General features: G+C 32.9%; 2 protein-coding genes and 1 pseudogene across 2 annotated transcripts; 1 reads left to right on the top strand and 2 right to left on the bottom strand.

The window, feature by feature from the left end:
• Window positions 1-8: 8 nt before the first annotated feature.
• Window positions 9-5,335, bottom strand: LOC128173062 (uncharacterized). The gene is made up of 4 exons (XM_052838792.1): window positions 5,102-5,335; window positions 4,232-4,263; window positions 3,956-4,015; window positions 9-1,876 (listed from the first exon to the last, which is right to left on the bottom strand). The coding sequence occupies exons 3-4, from the start codon at window positions 4,005-4,007 to the stop codon at window positions 975-977; spliced, it is 954 nt and encodes a 317-aa protein (XP_052694752.1). The 5' UTR covers window positions 4,008-4,015; window positions 4,232-4,263; window positions 5,102-5,335; the 3' UTR covers window positions 9-974.
• Window positions 5,336-7,205: 1,870 nt separating this feature from the next.
• LOC128170890 (uncharacterized) lies at window positions 7,206-9,777 on the top strand. Its single transcript, XM_052836647.1, has 4 exons — window positions 7,206-7,541; window positions 8,033-8,097; window positions 8,755-8,910; window positions 9,112-9,777. The coding sequence occupies exons 1-4, from the start codon at window positions 7,327-7,329 to the stop codon at window positions 9,483-9,485; spliced, it is 810 nt and encodes a 269-aa protein (XP_052692607.1). The 5' UTR covers window positions 7,206-7,326; the 3' UTR covers window positions 9,486-9,777.
• A 181-nt stretch (window positions 9,778-9,958) lies between these two features.
• Window positions 9,959-16,429, bottom strand: LOC128174196 (putative nuclease HARBI1; annotated as a pseudogene).
• Window positions 16,430-17,169: the final 740 nt, after the last annotated feature.

Below are 17,169 nucleotides of genomic sequence, written 5' to 3'. Positions count from 1 at the left end.
TTTTTGTGCTTTTTGTATGAAAACATACTTTTAAAATCAAATTACCATACATGCCAATAGTATGTTTGTCACCTATTAAATTGACAACAAAGGAATGTCTTTTCTACTAAGACATTCCTATTTTGTCACTTCATTTAGTGTATGCTAAAAATACTATTGACGCTCATTAATATATATTTATCAGCAATAATTAGCAGAGTTTGAAAAAGAATATACAACAAATTTGATGAATGTAAGGAGAAATGTTTGCCATTTATTCAATTAAATGTTTACTGAAAGATCTTGAAAGGTTACTAAATGGCAAAACTATGCTATTCAGTCAGCCTCCAGTTATCTTTCAATCAGCTTTTATTTGACTAAATCACAGAGTGTCATCCTGTGTAACAATTCAAGTAAACATATACTTAAATACGTCGATGTGACCTTTCCATGATAGCTAAAACTCATTATTTGAAATCTTATTTTTCAAAAAAATGTTTCGATATCACTGACCTATATTTTTGCAAAGTTGTTATTATTTCAATGTTTTTATTTAATGTATGGTACTAGAGGTCTAGAAACATGACAGTCATTCCGATCAGAGCCTCCATTTTATTTTTTTACATGAAATATGACCACAAAGTAATACTACCGGTTCCAACTTTACTGCATTAAAACAGTTTTATGTGTGGAGTCGTCTTCCTAATTAACAAAAGTAATCCCCTCGCACGAGACAAAATTCCTGATTGGAGTAAATGATTTTACGTGAACTAAAATTTTTTTTTCAAAGAATATTTATTTCCTATTTAAGTAATAAGTACAAATTAATGTGAAGAAATGGGAAAAAAACCAATAACCAAAGTTAACATTGCAACACAATTTCAGCAGTCATGAATAAGCTTCACATACATGTCTAATAGGAATTTAGGTGACTCTAACATTCTATTTTTATGCTTTACATTTATGGTGAAAAGAAATAAAATCGTTAATAAAAGTCACAGAATAATGTTTTGGTATTTTGTAAAACTTTGATCCTTAACGGTTCCTATTTTTTCAATACAGTATCTAGGAATGTATCTTTTTGGCTCTAGAATGACTTCATCAAATTTGCTCGCAAGTCTCCAGGCCCTTTTATTACTTTTGAAATATTTCAGTCGTACGCTTTCATCAGTCAGATCTATTACATTGACGTTTCTAGGGTTAAGCTGCGTTATGTTAATACGCACAACAAGACGAACGCGATGAAATTCATTTGTGTGACTTGCCAATTTCTCCAACCCGCGTATAGTTTTGCAACAGGAAATGAATCGTGATTTTATGCCCCTGCTTCCCCTCTCAATGTGTTCTTTAAGACTTGTATTTGAGCGGATATCTTTTGGGTAAAGACCCCGGCGAATTTTCTCATCAAAACGTAGTAACCTATACCAGTACTCGTCTTTTTTCTCTTTAACGTCTTTGGGATCTCTTTTTAATTCCGTTGTATCTCTAGAAAGTTCATCCTCATTCTGACATATATTAGCTTCTGTCTCGGTATTTTGTGCGGATGAAATACAATTATCCTTCTTTGGAGAAGGCAAATCACCTGTTGTAGCTGTTTTTGCGAAACTTGAGAGTTGTACAGGTAAAGATTTTTCTAAACATTCTGTTGTTTCACCTGAAAAATTTCCAGTCTGGACATTTTTCATCTCCGATTTTCGGTGAACTGAATCATGTTGTTCAGATCCCTCAGCATCTTTATCCTTTAAAGTGCTGTTTTGAATACATTGCTTCGCTTCAATGCTCTCCTTTGGTATGACAACATGTTCAGTTTTAGTTTCAGAGACTGCTTCTATACATCTTATATTAGGGCACATCTTCAAATGTTTCCTGTTAAGTTCTTCAAACCCTTCATCAGAGCCTAAAACAGGTGTATTTTAGAAAGACGTAAATCTTACGTAATTGTTAAAGAAATAGTAATTGGACTCAAATCGCACACAATGAACATTATGCAAAGACTTGCAACAGATAACATAAGAAATAGGAGTACATGTATATACATTTTGTAGAAGTTACCCCATATAATATTGTTGGTTATGTGCAGATACCCGATGGGCGTGGTCATAATGACAAGAGGGAGCGGAATGTCGTTATGACCACGCCCATCGGGTATCTGCACATAATCAACAATATTATATGGAGTAAGTTACTTGTCCAATAATTTACAATTATTCATTATATCTTATTATTATACTAATATCGGTAGTGCACTTGCCTCTCAACAATTTCTAAAATGACTTTCTATCCCCGACCAAGATTAAATATTCATCATTTTTTAAAAACAATTCAAAGCCCTAATGAATAGATCAACTTCTCATTGTTATATTCTTATTTCATATTCATTCATTTCCCGACTTATAGTATCAATATTTGCTTCTAAGAATTAAACTTATTAACACAATTTCATATGTACGAACCCTAAATTGTGCAATGTTTCTGTTTAAACAATTGAATTATTTTTTTTTGTAATCTTATTTGATACTCTTCACCAATGTGTGTTTTTTTAAAAGTTGCTGAAAAAACATGTACATATATATTTTGAACAAAATCGATCAATAAGCAAAAATTATTTGAAAAATGCATGTCGCGAAACCGTAAATGGTTAATGTCCAATTCGATTGGCTATCGCTATTAACCGTGTCCACAAAAAAAGTTTTCTATTCAAACGCTTTCTTATCACGCGATTGACATTCTATAAAACCTTAAAACAAGATACCCCTATTTTATTTAACACAACTTTCTCTACTCGGCCGAACACATGGAGATGAATATTAAAATAGAGTCTTTCTGACAAAGCCATAGCCTATATTGTTTCGTCTCGAGCTAAAAATGAGATTTGTTCGACGAACTAGGTTAGTCGAGTCATTTATCCGTGTTGAGATTTGGCAATTTTGATCTGGAGGAAGCTCTTACTGTGGAGTATTATGAACGCGCTAAAAACAACTTTGTTGATGTTGTTTTACTCGAGATAGTGGGCGGAGTTTAAAAAAAACAAGCATTCTGAGAGTATTGCATAAGCAATACACGTCCCCTACCGGGTTTTTTTTTTCTGGAAATTGTGAAAACAATGCACAATTATGCAGAATACCGAACCCGAACATTAAAAAATTTTAACATAAAAAAAATATTTTTCTCGAAAATATGTCGACCTGACGCTACAAAAGTGTAGTTTCACATTTAAAAGCCGTTCAGCAGCTTTCATAGTATTCCTCAAACGCATAAAGAAAAAAAGTGTGGAAAACTGAAGTGGGACAGACAGACGGACGGACGGACAGACGTACTGACGGACGCAGAGGAAAGCTATAGTCCCCTCCGGTGAAAACCGGTAGAGGACTAATCAATGTAGGGTATGTACATATAACCAACACTCTTAACACCAGAAAATTCGCCAGGCTATGGTACAAATTACTTTATCAAATTTTCACACGGTTATTCGAGTTAATTATCTCGTTATTACGAGTTAATTTTCTCGTGATATATATATATATATATATATATATATATATATATATATATATATATATATATATATATATATGCATCGTTTATCCGACAAGAGTTCATATAAGTGAACAGAAGAGTTGTTAACACAATCTGTTAATGCCTCATAAATTGAATATATAAAAAATACAAAAAGGTATGTGTTATAAAAGGCGATGACAATATTTTTTTGTTATGTTGATGAAAACTGAAGTCGCCGATCCAAGGTATCTGCCTGATGCATAATAAACTGGCCCTACTGCAATGACACTAATTAGTCGATCCGCGTTCATGGAAAATCTCTGGGAAGTTCTTCCATCAAAACTAATGTCAAACAGTACCTCTATTGGAAACATTTCGTACTTTATTTGCAAGAAGTCTACATCTATTAAGAATAAATGATATATATGTATGGGTATGTTTGCGCTTTAAAATTCTAGTCAATTTTAAAGATACAAACCTTTCCGCTTTCTTCTAGACAAGTTTTCGTTAGTAACAGACCCCTGCTCCATTGCGTTTCCTGAAATGAAAATTATTCTAGTCTTGAAACGATGATAATTAATCTGATTTCACCGTACGTAACCATTTTACTAATGTCTACCAATAAATCTAGGACTAATTGTTTAAAAAAGAGTTTCAAAGAACAAGGTCTGAAATACTTATTCTTTACCAAGAAGAATAAAAAGGCTTCATTATTTAAATTACATTTTTTAGAAATTCAGTTAAGTGTACTTACGCCAAAAAATTCTCGATCTCTGATTATCGTATCTGAAAACAACAAAAATTGCGTTCAATATAATGCGTTTAAATGGAATAAAAGTCTGTTAAAGTGTGCTTTTGAAATACCGAATTCGATATGTCTGAATGATTAAATATCCTAGCTTTATTGATCAAAACAAAGAAACGTCGCAACGAGGTTTTTTTAAATTTTACGTCAATATTACTCCTGCAATATTAATTAAATGCATTATTACTTGAAATGCCCCGTCCCGATAGAGTAATCTCCAATAGGTATTGATTGAATTATTATGAATACTGTCGCGGAATTGGTTTTCATCCTGTTTTACGTCTAAGATATAAAAGTATTTTATTGATTTAATTCCATTGGTAACATTTTGTAATGTTTGTATTTAATTTCTGATTTCTTAGTGAAGGAATTGAATAAATTGTTTCCATTTCTCTTGCCATTTAATGCAGAGTTTTAGTTTATGCACTAACAATAATATTAATAAAACATTCTTAAGCGATATAAATGAATATTTGTTCGTAAAACTTCGATTGTAGAACATACGATGTATTTACAAGAATTGAATTGAATTTGAGCATTTTAACGAGAAGTGGTAGGAAAATTAAATGTTATTTCAACTGAGAGCAAAACATGATGAAACCATTTATATCAATTCACGGATATTGAATTTAAACAACTTGTTCCCCTTTTTTTATAACCAACATGAAATATATCGATGTAAGCATTTGTGAAGTTAACAGAGAAAATAATAAGATTAGATTTTCGGCCCAAAATTTGTAAAAAAAAATATTCAGGCTTAATTGGTTTGGGTTTTCACAAGAAATATAATCTAAAAAGTAAAGTAATATCATTGCTAACCTTCAAATGGATAAATTATCCATCATAATTTGGAATCACAATTTTATATGTCCATCAAGTAAAAACAATTAACAGTCTGCTCGCTGTCAAACGTTCTTCATCAGTTCTTTGTTGAAAAATTTGTTTTTCGATAAACGTAGCATTCAGCGTCTGTTTGCCAATTTTCGGTACAATCTCTTCTTAACGATATTCACTAATCTCATCACTGTGGCTCGCCAGCGATAGGAAAATGCTCGTCAAATAATCACACGGTTGTGCAATCACAGATATTTAAAAAGAACATTTTCTGAAAATCATTACACGTTATTTTTTAAACAAATTTATTGATTAATTGAATTTAACGAAAAGCCACGGTCTTATTTCAACTAAGTCAATGTTCCAACAGTACAATGGTTTTTTTTTTAAATATCCGACTCTCAAGCTAACATTTGCTTTTCAAAGAATCGCTTTCAGTAAAATATTTTGAATATTGTAATTCTGGACTTATTCATTCAATAAACATAAACTTTAGTGTCTGACAAATTGACAGCTCAGGTTTTGCAATAAATTGTATGAATAATATAATAAACTCCATCAATATACTAACCTCAATTTTTTTTAATGTGTCTCGAAGATCAAGAACCGTATTTTTCGAAATAAATAATCTATTTGCACACTTATAGGATTAAATCAAAGCTGATTTTAAATATATCGGTTATCAGTTGAATATAACGTATTTTTATGAGAAACTGAGAGTAAATTTTATTACCAACAATGCTTATGCTGTTTTATCCACTCTCGAATAATTATATTTTTCAACACAGAGTGTACAGAATACTGTGGTTTCATCAAAATTCGTTGAATATCAATTTTCGTGGATTTCGTTATTCAGTTGATCCACGAAATTAAGTGTTCATTGAAGTGCAATTTCTATTAACATTTTGTATTGATTGGGTCATTGGCCACGAATTTACGTATCCTTGAAACTGTGGTTTTCACTTTATCCACCCTTGAGTATTAAAGAAAACACAGTATGTGACCTTTTTTTAGGTGTTAATAGTTTACTATACAGTTAAATTGCTCTCACGTTGAGTCAGATTGTTCTATAAATTTGGACACTCTAAGTCTTCTTATAAACATCTGTAAGCTTTTTCTAAATTGGATGTATGAAAGAAGAATATACTTAGTTACAAATATATTAACATGATTTGTCAACTCATTGTGGTTTGAGCAAATAAGATGTTCATGTACGACACATTACAATGTTCTATAATGATCGAGAAATTTAAAAATATGTATGCCTGAATTTCAGTTTGTTTTGTCCGTCTATTTCAAAGTTGTTGGTTGAATGAAATACCTGAACGCATTGAAGCAAATTAATAATGCCCTTGGCCTTAAATATTGGGTGTGAAGTGATGAGCATAAGAATGAAAAACAACAATTATGATCGTAGACAGAAATAAAATAGAAATGATGTGCACTTATTAATTCATGTCAGCTATCTTAATGGCTTCCCTTGGTTATACATTTGAAACGAAACAACATATGACACCTACTTGTCATCCTTGTTTTTTATCTTTCTTAGGACATATTAAAATTTTAACTGTTTTGTCTGGCGGTGTAAGTAAAACTTCATCAGGCATCATTTCAGTTTAGAACAATTTTTTTTCATTTTTTTAATGTCATCTCGGGTGATTAGTTTTGTACATACATTCGCTAAATCAGTGTTTTTAGGCCTAATTTTAGTTTAGAACAATTTTTTTTAAAAATCTCATCTCGGATGACTAAATATGTGTACACATACATTCACAAATCAGTGTCTTTTTTAAAAGACACAATTTCATCAGTCATTTTACTTAACAGATATATCGGTTAAACCCTTTAAATGAAGTACATTTATCAGTATGAATATCCCGTAATTCAAAGTGTCATCTTGTTACCGTGCCAAAGTTATATCAGGCCCCGCCGCCACCAAAAAATTACCGTACTCAGCCTCAATTCTCAACTCAAGTGTTGAGGACGTCCTCAACTGAGAAAATTCTGAAATCGCCGCCACCAACTACATTGAGTATGTACTCAGTAGAGTAGGATTTTTTAAGTTCTCAACTCTACTGAGTACATACTCAACTGATTTTTTTTCATTGATTTAAGCGGTTTTGTGAAATGCAAATGGAAACAAAATATACAGCGTATTGTAATTGTTACGTATCAAATGAATATTATCGTCTGCTTTGTTTATTTCTAAAATGATGGAGCTTGTGGAAATTCAAACGGCAAAAGAAACGAGTTTTAATAAGAAAAGGGGCACCAATTGGACCCCAGAAGAGGAGATACTTCTAATTGAAGAAGTATTAAAGTATGAGGAAACTCTTTTCGGCAAAATGAAGGGTTCGGGGAGTAAAGGGAAGCATGGTCAAGTGAAAGAGTCGACCTGGAGATCAATCGCCGAAACTCTGAATTTGTAAGAGCTTCTACTGTATGATATACCAGTAACAGTATTTAGTTTTCTCAATTTAAAAGGAAACAATATCTAAATTCAACCTTACCGTTCCGTGTACTTGATGTTTTGGTGTCTAAATTAAAGTAATCTCCCCTGATTTAAGCAAAGTTGACGTGTCATTTCGACTCATGACCTTCTGAAATCGGACTTTTCGAACTATATATTTACTATATAAGTCTATTTTTTGTACGTTTATGATTATAGTATGGAAAATATACATGCTTTGGAAAACGTTTTAATGATATACTGTCTTCTGTAATCGTAACTCGAACACTGGAAGTTCATTTAAATAAATATGTGCATGTTTGTTAAAAAGTCATACATGTACATGCTAAATACAAAATATTTACAACAACTTGCAGTGCCTGTGGCCCATATATACGGAACTTACTGAATGGTATAACTAATCTTGGCGTTAAATTTTTTTATGCAAAATTGACTTTTTAAATTAGAAATTACAAGAACGACAGGGACACTGAAACAATTAAAAAGAAGTTCAACAACATCAAACAGCGAGGTATAAAATTTGTTGATTAAAAGTTGTTCTTTTGTTGTTCTTGCATGTTTCAGTTTATTCTGCTTATTGTAATTTTGTCACCGTTGATACGATTTCTATTTTACATGTACTATATTTAAATTTAATTTTTTTGTGTAATGAAACAAACAACCAATATTAAAAAGTAACCATTTGCTGTTAAAATTATCTTCGGAAAGAACTATTTAATTCTATTTTATTATGCATTCATAACAATATACATCTTCGCTAGCAAAGGGTTTTCGGTCTACTTTGGTTTATGGGGAACAGAGTGGACCGAAAACCCTTGGCTTGTGAAGATGAACATTATATTTAGAGAGAAAAATTGATTCGTTTGTAATACTATTATTTGAAAATGTGAAAAAAATACAAGGGGTAAAGTGAACTTGTATCAGTAAAACTGACTTAATTACAACACTAACAAAACATAATTTAATTTCTTTATACATACAAATAATAAAGTTAAATGCTAAAGTTTATTCTAAGAAGATGTAATTGTGTAGAGTTCAAAACAAAAATAAAATAACGAATTAAATATTATTGTTAAAAACGAATTGATACAGGCATATAGAAAATTGACATGATGCGATCTTACTGTTCTTAATTGATTAGAGTTTTAAGAAATATAAACTTACGCAGGTAAAGAAAAAATCAGTATGCTTAGAAGGCCTAAGACAGGAGGAGGTCCAGCCCCTCCTTCTTTAACAGCATCGGAGGACGCACTGATGCAAGCATTTGACGGACGGCCACAGATATGCGGTCTGGCGGACGGTATCGACACTGACGCCAATGACGGTAATATGAACAACAAACTTCCAATTTTAAAATCATCTCATTACTTCACATTTACTCACATTCATTTTTTTTTTTATAAATCACAGGTACTTATATTCAAACGAATATATATAGGCATCGATTGAATTTCTTTTTATGATGAATATACATGTACAACTCGCACAGGTAACTGAAAAACTAATTATAAAAGTGTAAATCTAGAAACAACAGAAACATCAAAGGATGTGGAATCTATCACATTGTCTTCCGGAACAACATCGTCCACTTCGTCAACGTCTAAACCATCGGCCTCCACGTCGTCCTCTTTATCGGAGCGACCAACTGCTTCAAAAAAGTCAAAAAGAAAACAAATGAAGGATGTGTTGGAAGAAGAAGAGTTAGAAAATTTAAGATTGGATAACAAGAGAATAAAGGTCGAAATTGAAAAATTGATAAATGAAAAACAAAAACTAGAAGCAGAGAAAGAGCTTGTTGAAATAAAGAAAGCATTTATGGTTCGTCAGTTTGAGGAGCGATATCCTCATTCCATTGTATATACCAATACAAGTAATACATGCGTAAGTAATGAACTATAAATGTATATGACATACCAACAGAAAAAAAACCAAGATCACGTGTACCCTTGGCTAGCAAAGGTGTTATTAAGATATAGTATGTAATAACAACAACTGATTACGGCAAAGGAAACAATTTTTCCAATAACTAGATTAGTTGTGGATTTCCATATTGACTTTTTATCCGAGATACTTTATTTTATCGAATTACAGTACCATACTTTTGCTGTTTTAATTAAGACAAATTAAAGCACAGATACTAGTATTTGAATTTGCATTATATGTCTTTAATTACTTTATTCAGTACACTTGCCAAACAAATGGATACTGTTTATCTGAAATAGCGAGGAATTGTAAGATTAATAAGAAGCAATTATAAGCATATTGCTGTATTGTATTGACATTTTAATTTTCGCCGGTTTACGAACAATTTCAAATACTGTTTCATTTATTATGTTTGTGAACTAATCTTGTGCTTTGTTTTGCTAAATTAAATACAACGCTGTATAAATGTAAGAAACCACAGAATCTGTAAATGACTTCTTCATTAATAATACAGTCTCAACTTTTGATTATTATCTTTTAAGAAGTGAACAGGCATAACCTACATTTGCCTGTCCACTTCTCAAAAGAGAATAAACTCTTGACCTGTATGTAGTGTGCGAGTTGAGTCTAAACAGAAAGAGAGGGGGTTTAGGGAACAATGAGAGAGAGAGAGAGAGAGAGAGAGAGAGAGAGCTATTATTTTACTTTTCTAAATATGCTAGGGTAACTATATCTAACTATACTTGTTCAAACATCTGGAGCAGGACTGTTTACGTAAAATACGTATCCACGATATGGTTTCTAATGTTGACACCATCACCAGCTACGATGATGTTCCCGTTTCCACCGCGAAGTTGTACTTGATCTTGCGTAGAATCTACGATGTCACCCCTGTCTATACCAATATTGTGCAAGATTGCACAGGCAATGACATATTTTGTTGCTTGATTTGGATCTGTCCTGTTTAAAATTATTGACCACAATATTTATAATTCCGGGTATATGCCGTATTTTGTTGAAAATATGCATTAATTGCAAAACATGATTAATATCAATTCATGAAATATATATTTAACAATATGAATTATTTATATGAAACAAAAATGCCTGTATTTGGATATCTAATTACAGACTTTGGTATACCTAAGCACTCCTTGAAGACAAGAAAATCTGCGTTTCAGAATTCCAAATGTCTGTTCCACCATTACCCTAGTTTTACAGAGAGATGCATTAAACCTTTGCCGGGGGGCAGTGGACGGGTTTAGAAAATGTGTCATTAGGTACCTTTTACAAGGATAACCAGAATCTCCCAAAAGAAATCCACTATGAACGCCTGTTCGAATGACATATTAAATTGTTAACTCATTCGTATAGCTTTTGAATTAACTAGTCTGTATTTGCATGTATCTGAATTATATATTTTCTTAGCCTAATACCATTCTCAAACTGCTGACACAAAGTCGACTCCCGCCATATCCGACTATCGTGCACGCTACCGGGCCATTTTGCGCAAATACTTGTAATTAGGTCTTTCCACCTTTCAGGTGAAAGACCTCTTGATTTCTTTATGTTTTTTAGGTCTTTCCACCTTTCAGGTGAAAGACCTTTTGATTTCTTTATGTTTTTTATTTTTTTTCTTCTCTTTTTTTCCAGGGACAGCTTTTTTATTTCAAGAGATATTGAAACAATTTTTTCTTTATGTTATTGGCCATTAAAAGTTATTGTACCAAATGACCCTTTGCTTGATAACTCCCAAAACTTACAAAGTTAATGCCCTTGTGTACGGAAAGCTTGTTATCGCTACTCCTCTGAAACCATAAGAGATAGAGACTTGGAACTTTTACCAATGTCTTCAGTACACTTAGAGGGTTCTTCAATCTACTAATACCGAAAGGATCCGAGCCCCCCTTCTATCAGTTATTGCCCCTGAAAGTATTTGAATTTCCATAAAATCACTTCCAACTTTTTCATTACTTTTTATAGAGACTTCGGACCACTTGGGATGGAAGCGTCTACCTTGGCCGAACAAAATGACATAAAGGTCAAAGGTCAAGGTCATCTGCAAATCTCTTAATTAATGAGTTTTTGTATCTCTTTTGTTTAGGATGGTAGAGAAAAACTTTTTCATGGATGTAGTAGGACATCTTAAGACATTTCAAAATATATCCCCTTGGCTCCTTCTTTTAAACAGTTACAGAGTTAATGCCCCTTTTGTACGAAAAGCTTGTTATCGCTACTCCTCTGAAACCATAAGAGATAGAAACTTGAAACTTTTACCAATGTCTTCAGTACACTTAGAGGGTTCTTCAATCTATTCATAGCAAAAGGATCTAAGCCCCCCTTCTAGTAGTAATTGCCCCTGAAAGTATTGACATTTTTATAAAATCACTTCCAACTTTTTCATTACTTATTATAGAGACTTCGGACCACTTGGGATGGAAGCGTCTACCTTGGCCAAACAAAATGACATAAAGGTCAAAAGTCAAGGTCATCTGGAAATCTCTTAATTAATGAGTTTTTGTATCTCTTTTGTTTAGGATGGTAGAGAAAAACTTTTTCATGGATGTAGTAGGACATCTTAAGGCATTTCAAAATATCACCCTTTGACCCTTACCATGTAACAATTATAGAGTTATTGCTCCTATTGTACAAAATGCTTGTTATCGCTACCCCTCATTAACCGTTAGAGGTAGAGACTTGAAACTTTTAATAATGTATTCAGTACACTTAGACGCTCGTTCAATCTATCATACCGAAAGGGTCCAAAGTCCCTTTTATAGCAGTTATTGCCCCTGAAAGTTTGAACAATCAATAAAAACACAAATAACTTTTGAATCAATAATCATAGATAGATCGGACCACTTGGTATTGAAGCGTCTACCTTGTCAGATCAAAATGACATAAAGGACAAAAGTCAAGGTCAATCAATAAAAAATTGCAAACTTAATCGTTTGACACTTTTTTTGAAGTAACGCAGAGAAATACTGTATTCTAAGTCAAACAAAAAAAAACAAAGAGGTGGAAAGACCTCTAATTGTTCGAGAACAATTAGTCTACTAGTTATTCTTCTTCTTTTTTTCTATTTAGCTCGGGGTGACTTTTTTATTATTAGAGTTATCCAAACAATTTAAACTGTATGTAATTGCTCATTAAAAGTTATGGTACCAATTGACCCTGTGTCAAAGAACTCCCAAAACTTACAGAGTTATTGCCCTTTGAGAAGGAAATGCTTGTTATCGCTACTCCTCTGAAACCATAAGAGATAGAGATTTGGAACTTTTACCAATGTCTTCATTACACTTAGAGGGTTCTTCAATCTATTCATACCAAAAGGATCTAAGGCCCCATTGTAGTAGTTATTGCCCCTGAAAGTATTTAAATTTCTATAAAATCACTTCCAACTTTTTTATTATTTATCATAGAGACTTCGGACCACTTGGGATGGAAGCGTCTTCCTTGGCCGAACAAAATGACATAAAAGTCAAAGGTCAAGGTCATTTGAGAAGCTGTTAATTAATGAGTTTTTATATCTCTTTTGTTTAGGGTGGTAGAGAAAAATCTTTTTATGGATGTAGTAGCCAGGACATCTTAAGACATTTTAAAATATAGCCCCTTGGCTCATATCTTTGAATAATTACAGAGTTATAGCCCCTATTGTACGAAATGCTTGTTATCGCTACTCCTCTGAAACCATAAGAGATAGAGACGTGGAACTTTTACAAATGTATTCAGTAGACTTAGAGGGTTCTTCAATCTATTCATACCGAAAGGATCTGAGGCCCCCTTCTAATAGTTATTGCCCTTGAAAGTTTTTAAATTTCTATAAAATCATTTCGAACTTTTTTATTATTTGTTGTACAGACTTCGGAACACTTGGAATAGAAGCGTCTACCTTGGCCGAACAAAATGAGATAAAGGTCAAAGGTCAAGGTCATTTGGAAGTCTGTTAATTAATGAATTTTCATATCATTTGAAATACAAGTTTCAATAGCTTGCTGGATTGCGCAATAAGGTATTCAATTGGGTCAGCCAGGTATAACATCAAGTCCTGTGGTTACTGAAGTGGAACTTGTTTTTACAGTCAACCCATTCATTTTGTACAAAGACAGCTAGCCTCTACAACACTCTCTTCTATTGTTAGCTTTACTGTTTATATGATTGTGTAAAGAATATTCACTTGGCTAAGTTTTGTTCAAAATAAGTGGAAAAAAATCAGAAAAGTAATTTAATAAATCTTTACGATATATATACAACATGGAATTCTTAAAGAAATGGCTTGATAAAGCGAGGACGAGGCAGACGAGACAGAGACTGGGGACATTGACGATGAACTTCCCACAAATGTAAATGGTGTCAACAAGTGCATGGAGTACGTACGAAGATTCATGGAGGAAAACGGCTGTGACAACTTCAGTAACTACTATGCACTTCTAGAGCAATTTGAAATTATCGCCCTAAAGAAGAAAAGGCAGTCCAGGATCACAGAGTTCATCGACTGGATTCCGTAAAAATCGCTCGTGTACTTATATGTGACTGACAATCATATAATGATTTTATTTTGTAGTGCCCATAGAAAATGATTTTATTTTATAGTGCCCATAGAAAGTGTTTGTAGTTTTAGTGCTGAATAATAAATTCATAAAAAATGAAGTTGTTTTTCTTTCCGAAAAGATTTAGATTATACAGGATCATTCTATCTATAAACGCACTTCCGGTTTAAGATGGCGTCCAATACATCGTATGATTATGTATAAGAGCAATCACATGCAAGTAAATAATGATTTAATCTGTAAAACCAGTAAATAGCGATTAAAAATCCAATAAAAATACTGTGTAATTATTTTAATATGATATTTATTACATTAAATCGTTAAAATAGAAGTGTGGTTGAAAATAATGCATATACATATATGTATAGGCTGTTTATATTTCATGATTTCCTTTATGAAATGCTAAAACTGGTTTATGTGATATTCGGTTAATATGATAGTTTTTGCCTGACAAACGGACAATCAGATTAAGCGGAACCCTCTGTAATAAAAAAATTCTCTTTAAAAACCATTTATCAATTAATGGCTTCGTGGTTCTCCCATTTTATAGTACAACATGTATCATAGGTATAATAATTTTTTGTATACCTTATTGAGCAATCTAGCAATTCATTAAAAATATTAGGTGGAAAGACCTCTAATTGTTCGAGAACAATTAGCCTACTAGTCTTGTATTTGGCATCGCACACGGCCTGCAAACAAAAACTGACATTGTTCAAAACAACATGTATTTCACTGTTATTCCTTCTTCATAGTGTATTAGTAATTTTTTATAAATTGACTCTACGCTTAATTTATATGAAAATAAAAACTCATTGTCATTCTAAATAAAATTGCATGTACAATACATGTAACAACGGGAAAAGCTCGTATATGTAAAATATTTTTCACTGGGGGGGGGGGGTTACCTGTACATTCAATGAATGGAATCCTTTACGGTTGACGTAATCTGGCTCATTCTCGCTAGGAGCAATGATTCTTATAAAAGTTCCGTCAACGCACCCCAGAACATTGGGGAATCCTACATAAGAAAAATTAAATAAAGTAAGACAGGTGTATGATTAAGGACCGATACACGTGATTAGAAATCCAAAAGATGGAAAATATTGATTTCTAAGGCATCTGTGAACCATTGTTTATTTTTTTCTTATCAATTATTTTATAAGTTAACTTAAAGGAAATAAATATTAAACAACAAACACATTTAGACCTACATTGATTTAAAATTGACATCTTGAGCTTATGATTTTTTATACCTTATAATATTAATTTTTACATGCATTGTACTTATGCTAACTTGACTGCCGTTATAAAATAGTTGCTTGTTTTTTTTAATATGAAAGAGGGGAGTGAGTATGTATGGGAATAAAATCACTAGTTTATAAAGAAGAACAATATTATTAGTGCTTGTAATTTCGTGACATGTACATGTATGTGTTTGATCAAATCTTGATAGATCTGTAGGAAATCTATCATTGATAGCAGTACTTTGATTTTCATTGAAGAGTTATCTGTTCATTGCCAGTTATCTTTCTTTATTATCAAAAGAGAAAGTACACTTAAGACGAGCATTGGGGACGAACTATAACTGTTTATATCTGTGAAAGGATGCATTTTATACCTGCTACTGCCAGAAAATGTTGTTTTATTTCCCTGGCGCAATTACCCGTTGGAAAAGTGATGGATTTTTTCAACAGATTAGTAATTATGGAATCTGTAACAGAACGGCAACATCTTCCGGTTGTTGTCTCTGATACTCCAATGCTGACTGTCCCCTACGGCTACCAGTCTGTGGTATGCCCCCGTTGCCAGAAACCTAAGGCAGGTAAGTAGCTGTAGAGTGGGTGGCAAGGCACAGTTCTTGGCAGTGTTGTGTACAATTAATGGGGCAATAGAGTCCAAAATGTACTGAATGGTTGCGGGACGGAACCTATATCTGTCAAAAATTTCATCTCACTAAATTTATTGATATTTGGACAAAAACGTACAGTACAATTCATAATAACTCTGATAGAGGGATACTTCTTTCTTGACGACTACAAGAATGATACAAGAATGATACAAATGTGTACGTAAGGTCTACCGATTCTCTAGATGGAAAAAGGAATCAAAATATCGAGTTACGGACGGACGGTCAGACAGACAGACAGACAGACAGACAGACACACAAGGGTAAAACAGAATACACCCTCTCCTTCGGAGCGGGGGTATAATAATTATAGATGCTCAAACTGATGTAAGCAGCTCAGAATCGAAGGGGCTTTAAGAGAAACAAGAAAGTTTTGAGAAGTGACAAAATAAAAGACGATGGTGTGATTTTATATAGGGTTGCCCACATGCTCTATCACTGTGGCTGTTCAAGTAAGCCATTTAACCCTAAATGTCTACGTAATCTTTAATTTTGAATATTGAATTAACTGCTACATGTAATGAGGGAGAAAGTCAATAAAAGGTTTGAGCTCTCGTGATCAACTTACTGTATGTTATCCAAAATTTATAAAGGGGGACAACTTGGACTAAGACTGCATGTCAGTCGTTTATTGAAAATTTGTTTTACAGCTTTTTGAAGCCCAAGGCCGAGCAAATGATAAACTGGACTGGTCCTGTAAATAAAAGTTCATCAGGAGAGGACAATGGCAAGTTCTAGCTCTTAATTAAGTCAAGACTTAACCGACCAGCTGTTTTCAGACTTGGCAAGATTAAGACCTGGATTATTTACTCAGGACATTGCCAATAGTGTAAGAGACTCTATTGGAACGTACTCAAAGTATTTTACAACATGGATCTGTCTTTTGCATACTCTCAGAATGCTTGTTTCCGTCCGTAACAAAACATTCTGTCGCATTAATCTCAGCAACTATTTGTCGCAGATGCTTGAAATTTTTACACAGTGTTTGTTAAGGCATGCCATATCGGGGGATATATATTTGTAACAATCGGACGCAACTTCCTGTTAAATGACGACTTTGCTTATTTTTTAACCAACATTTTCAAACAAATTGTTGTCAAAGATTTCTCAGCAACTATTTATTGCAGATGCTTGAAATTTTTACACAATATTTGTATAGGCATGCCATATGGTGGGATATATTTTTGTACCAATCAGACGT

This window comes from Crassostrea angulata, chromosome 2, assembly GCF_025612915.1.
Source record: "Crassostrea angulata isolate pt1a10 chromosome 2, ASM2561291v2, whole genome shotgun sequence".
Classification (NCBI taxonomy): Eukaryota; Metazoa; Mollusca; class Bivalvia; order Ostreida; family Ostreidae; genus Magallana; species Magallana angulata.
This window is presented reverse-complemented; position numbering and strand designations above follow the sequence as displayed.

Bases quoted from the DNA above. Each gene is read 5' to 3' on its own strand.
- LOC128173062 (XM_052838792.1), bottom strand. From the start codon at position 4,007: ATGGAGCAGGGGTCTGTTACTAACGAAAACTTGTCTAGAAGAAAGCGG. The intron at 1,877-3,955 runs GTTTGTATCTTT...CACCTGTTTTAG, and splicing joins GTCTAGAAGAAAGCGGAAAG to GCTCTGATGAAGGGTTTGAA.
- LOC128170890 (XM_052836647.1), top strand. From the start codon at position 7,327: ATGATGGAGCTTGTGGAAATTCAAACGGCAAAAGAAACGAGTTTTAAT. The intron at 7,542-8,032 runs GTAAGAGCTTCT...TTTTTAAATTAG, and splicing joins ATCGCCGAAACTCTGAATTT to AAATTACAAGAACGACAGGG. The intron at 8,098-8,754 runs GTATAAAATTTG...AAACTTACGCAG, and splicing joins CAACAACATCAAACAGCGAG to GTAAAGAAAAAATCAGTATG.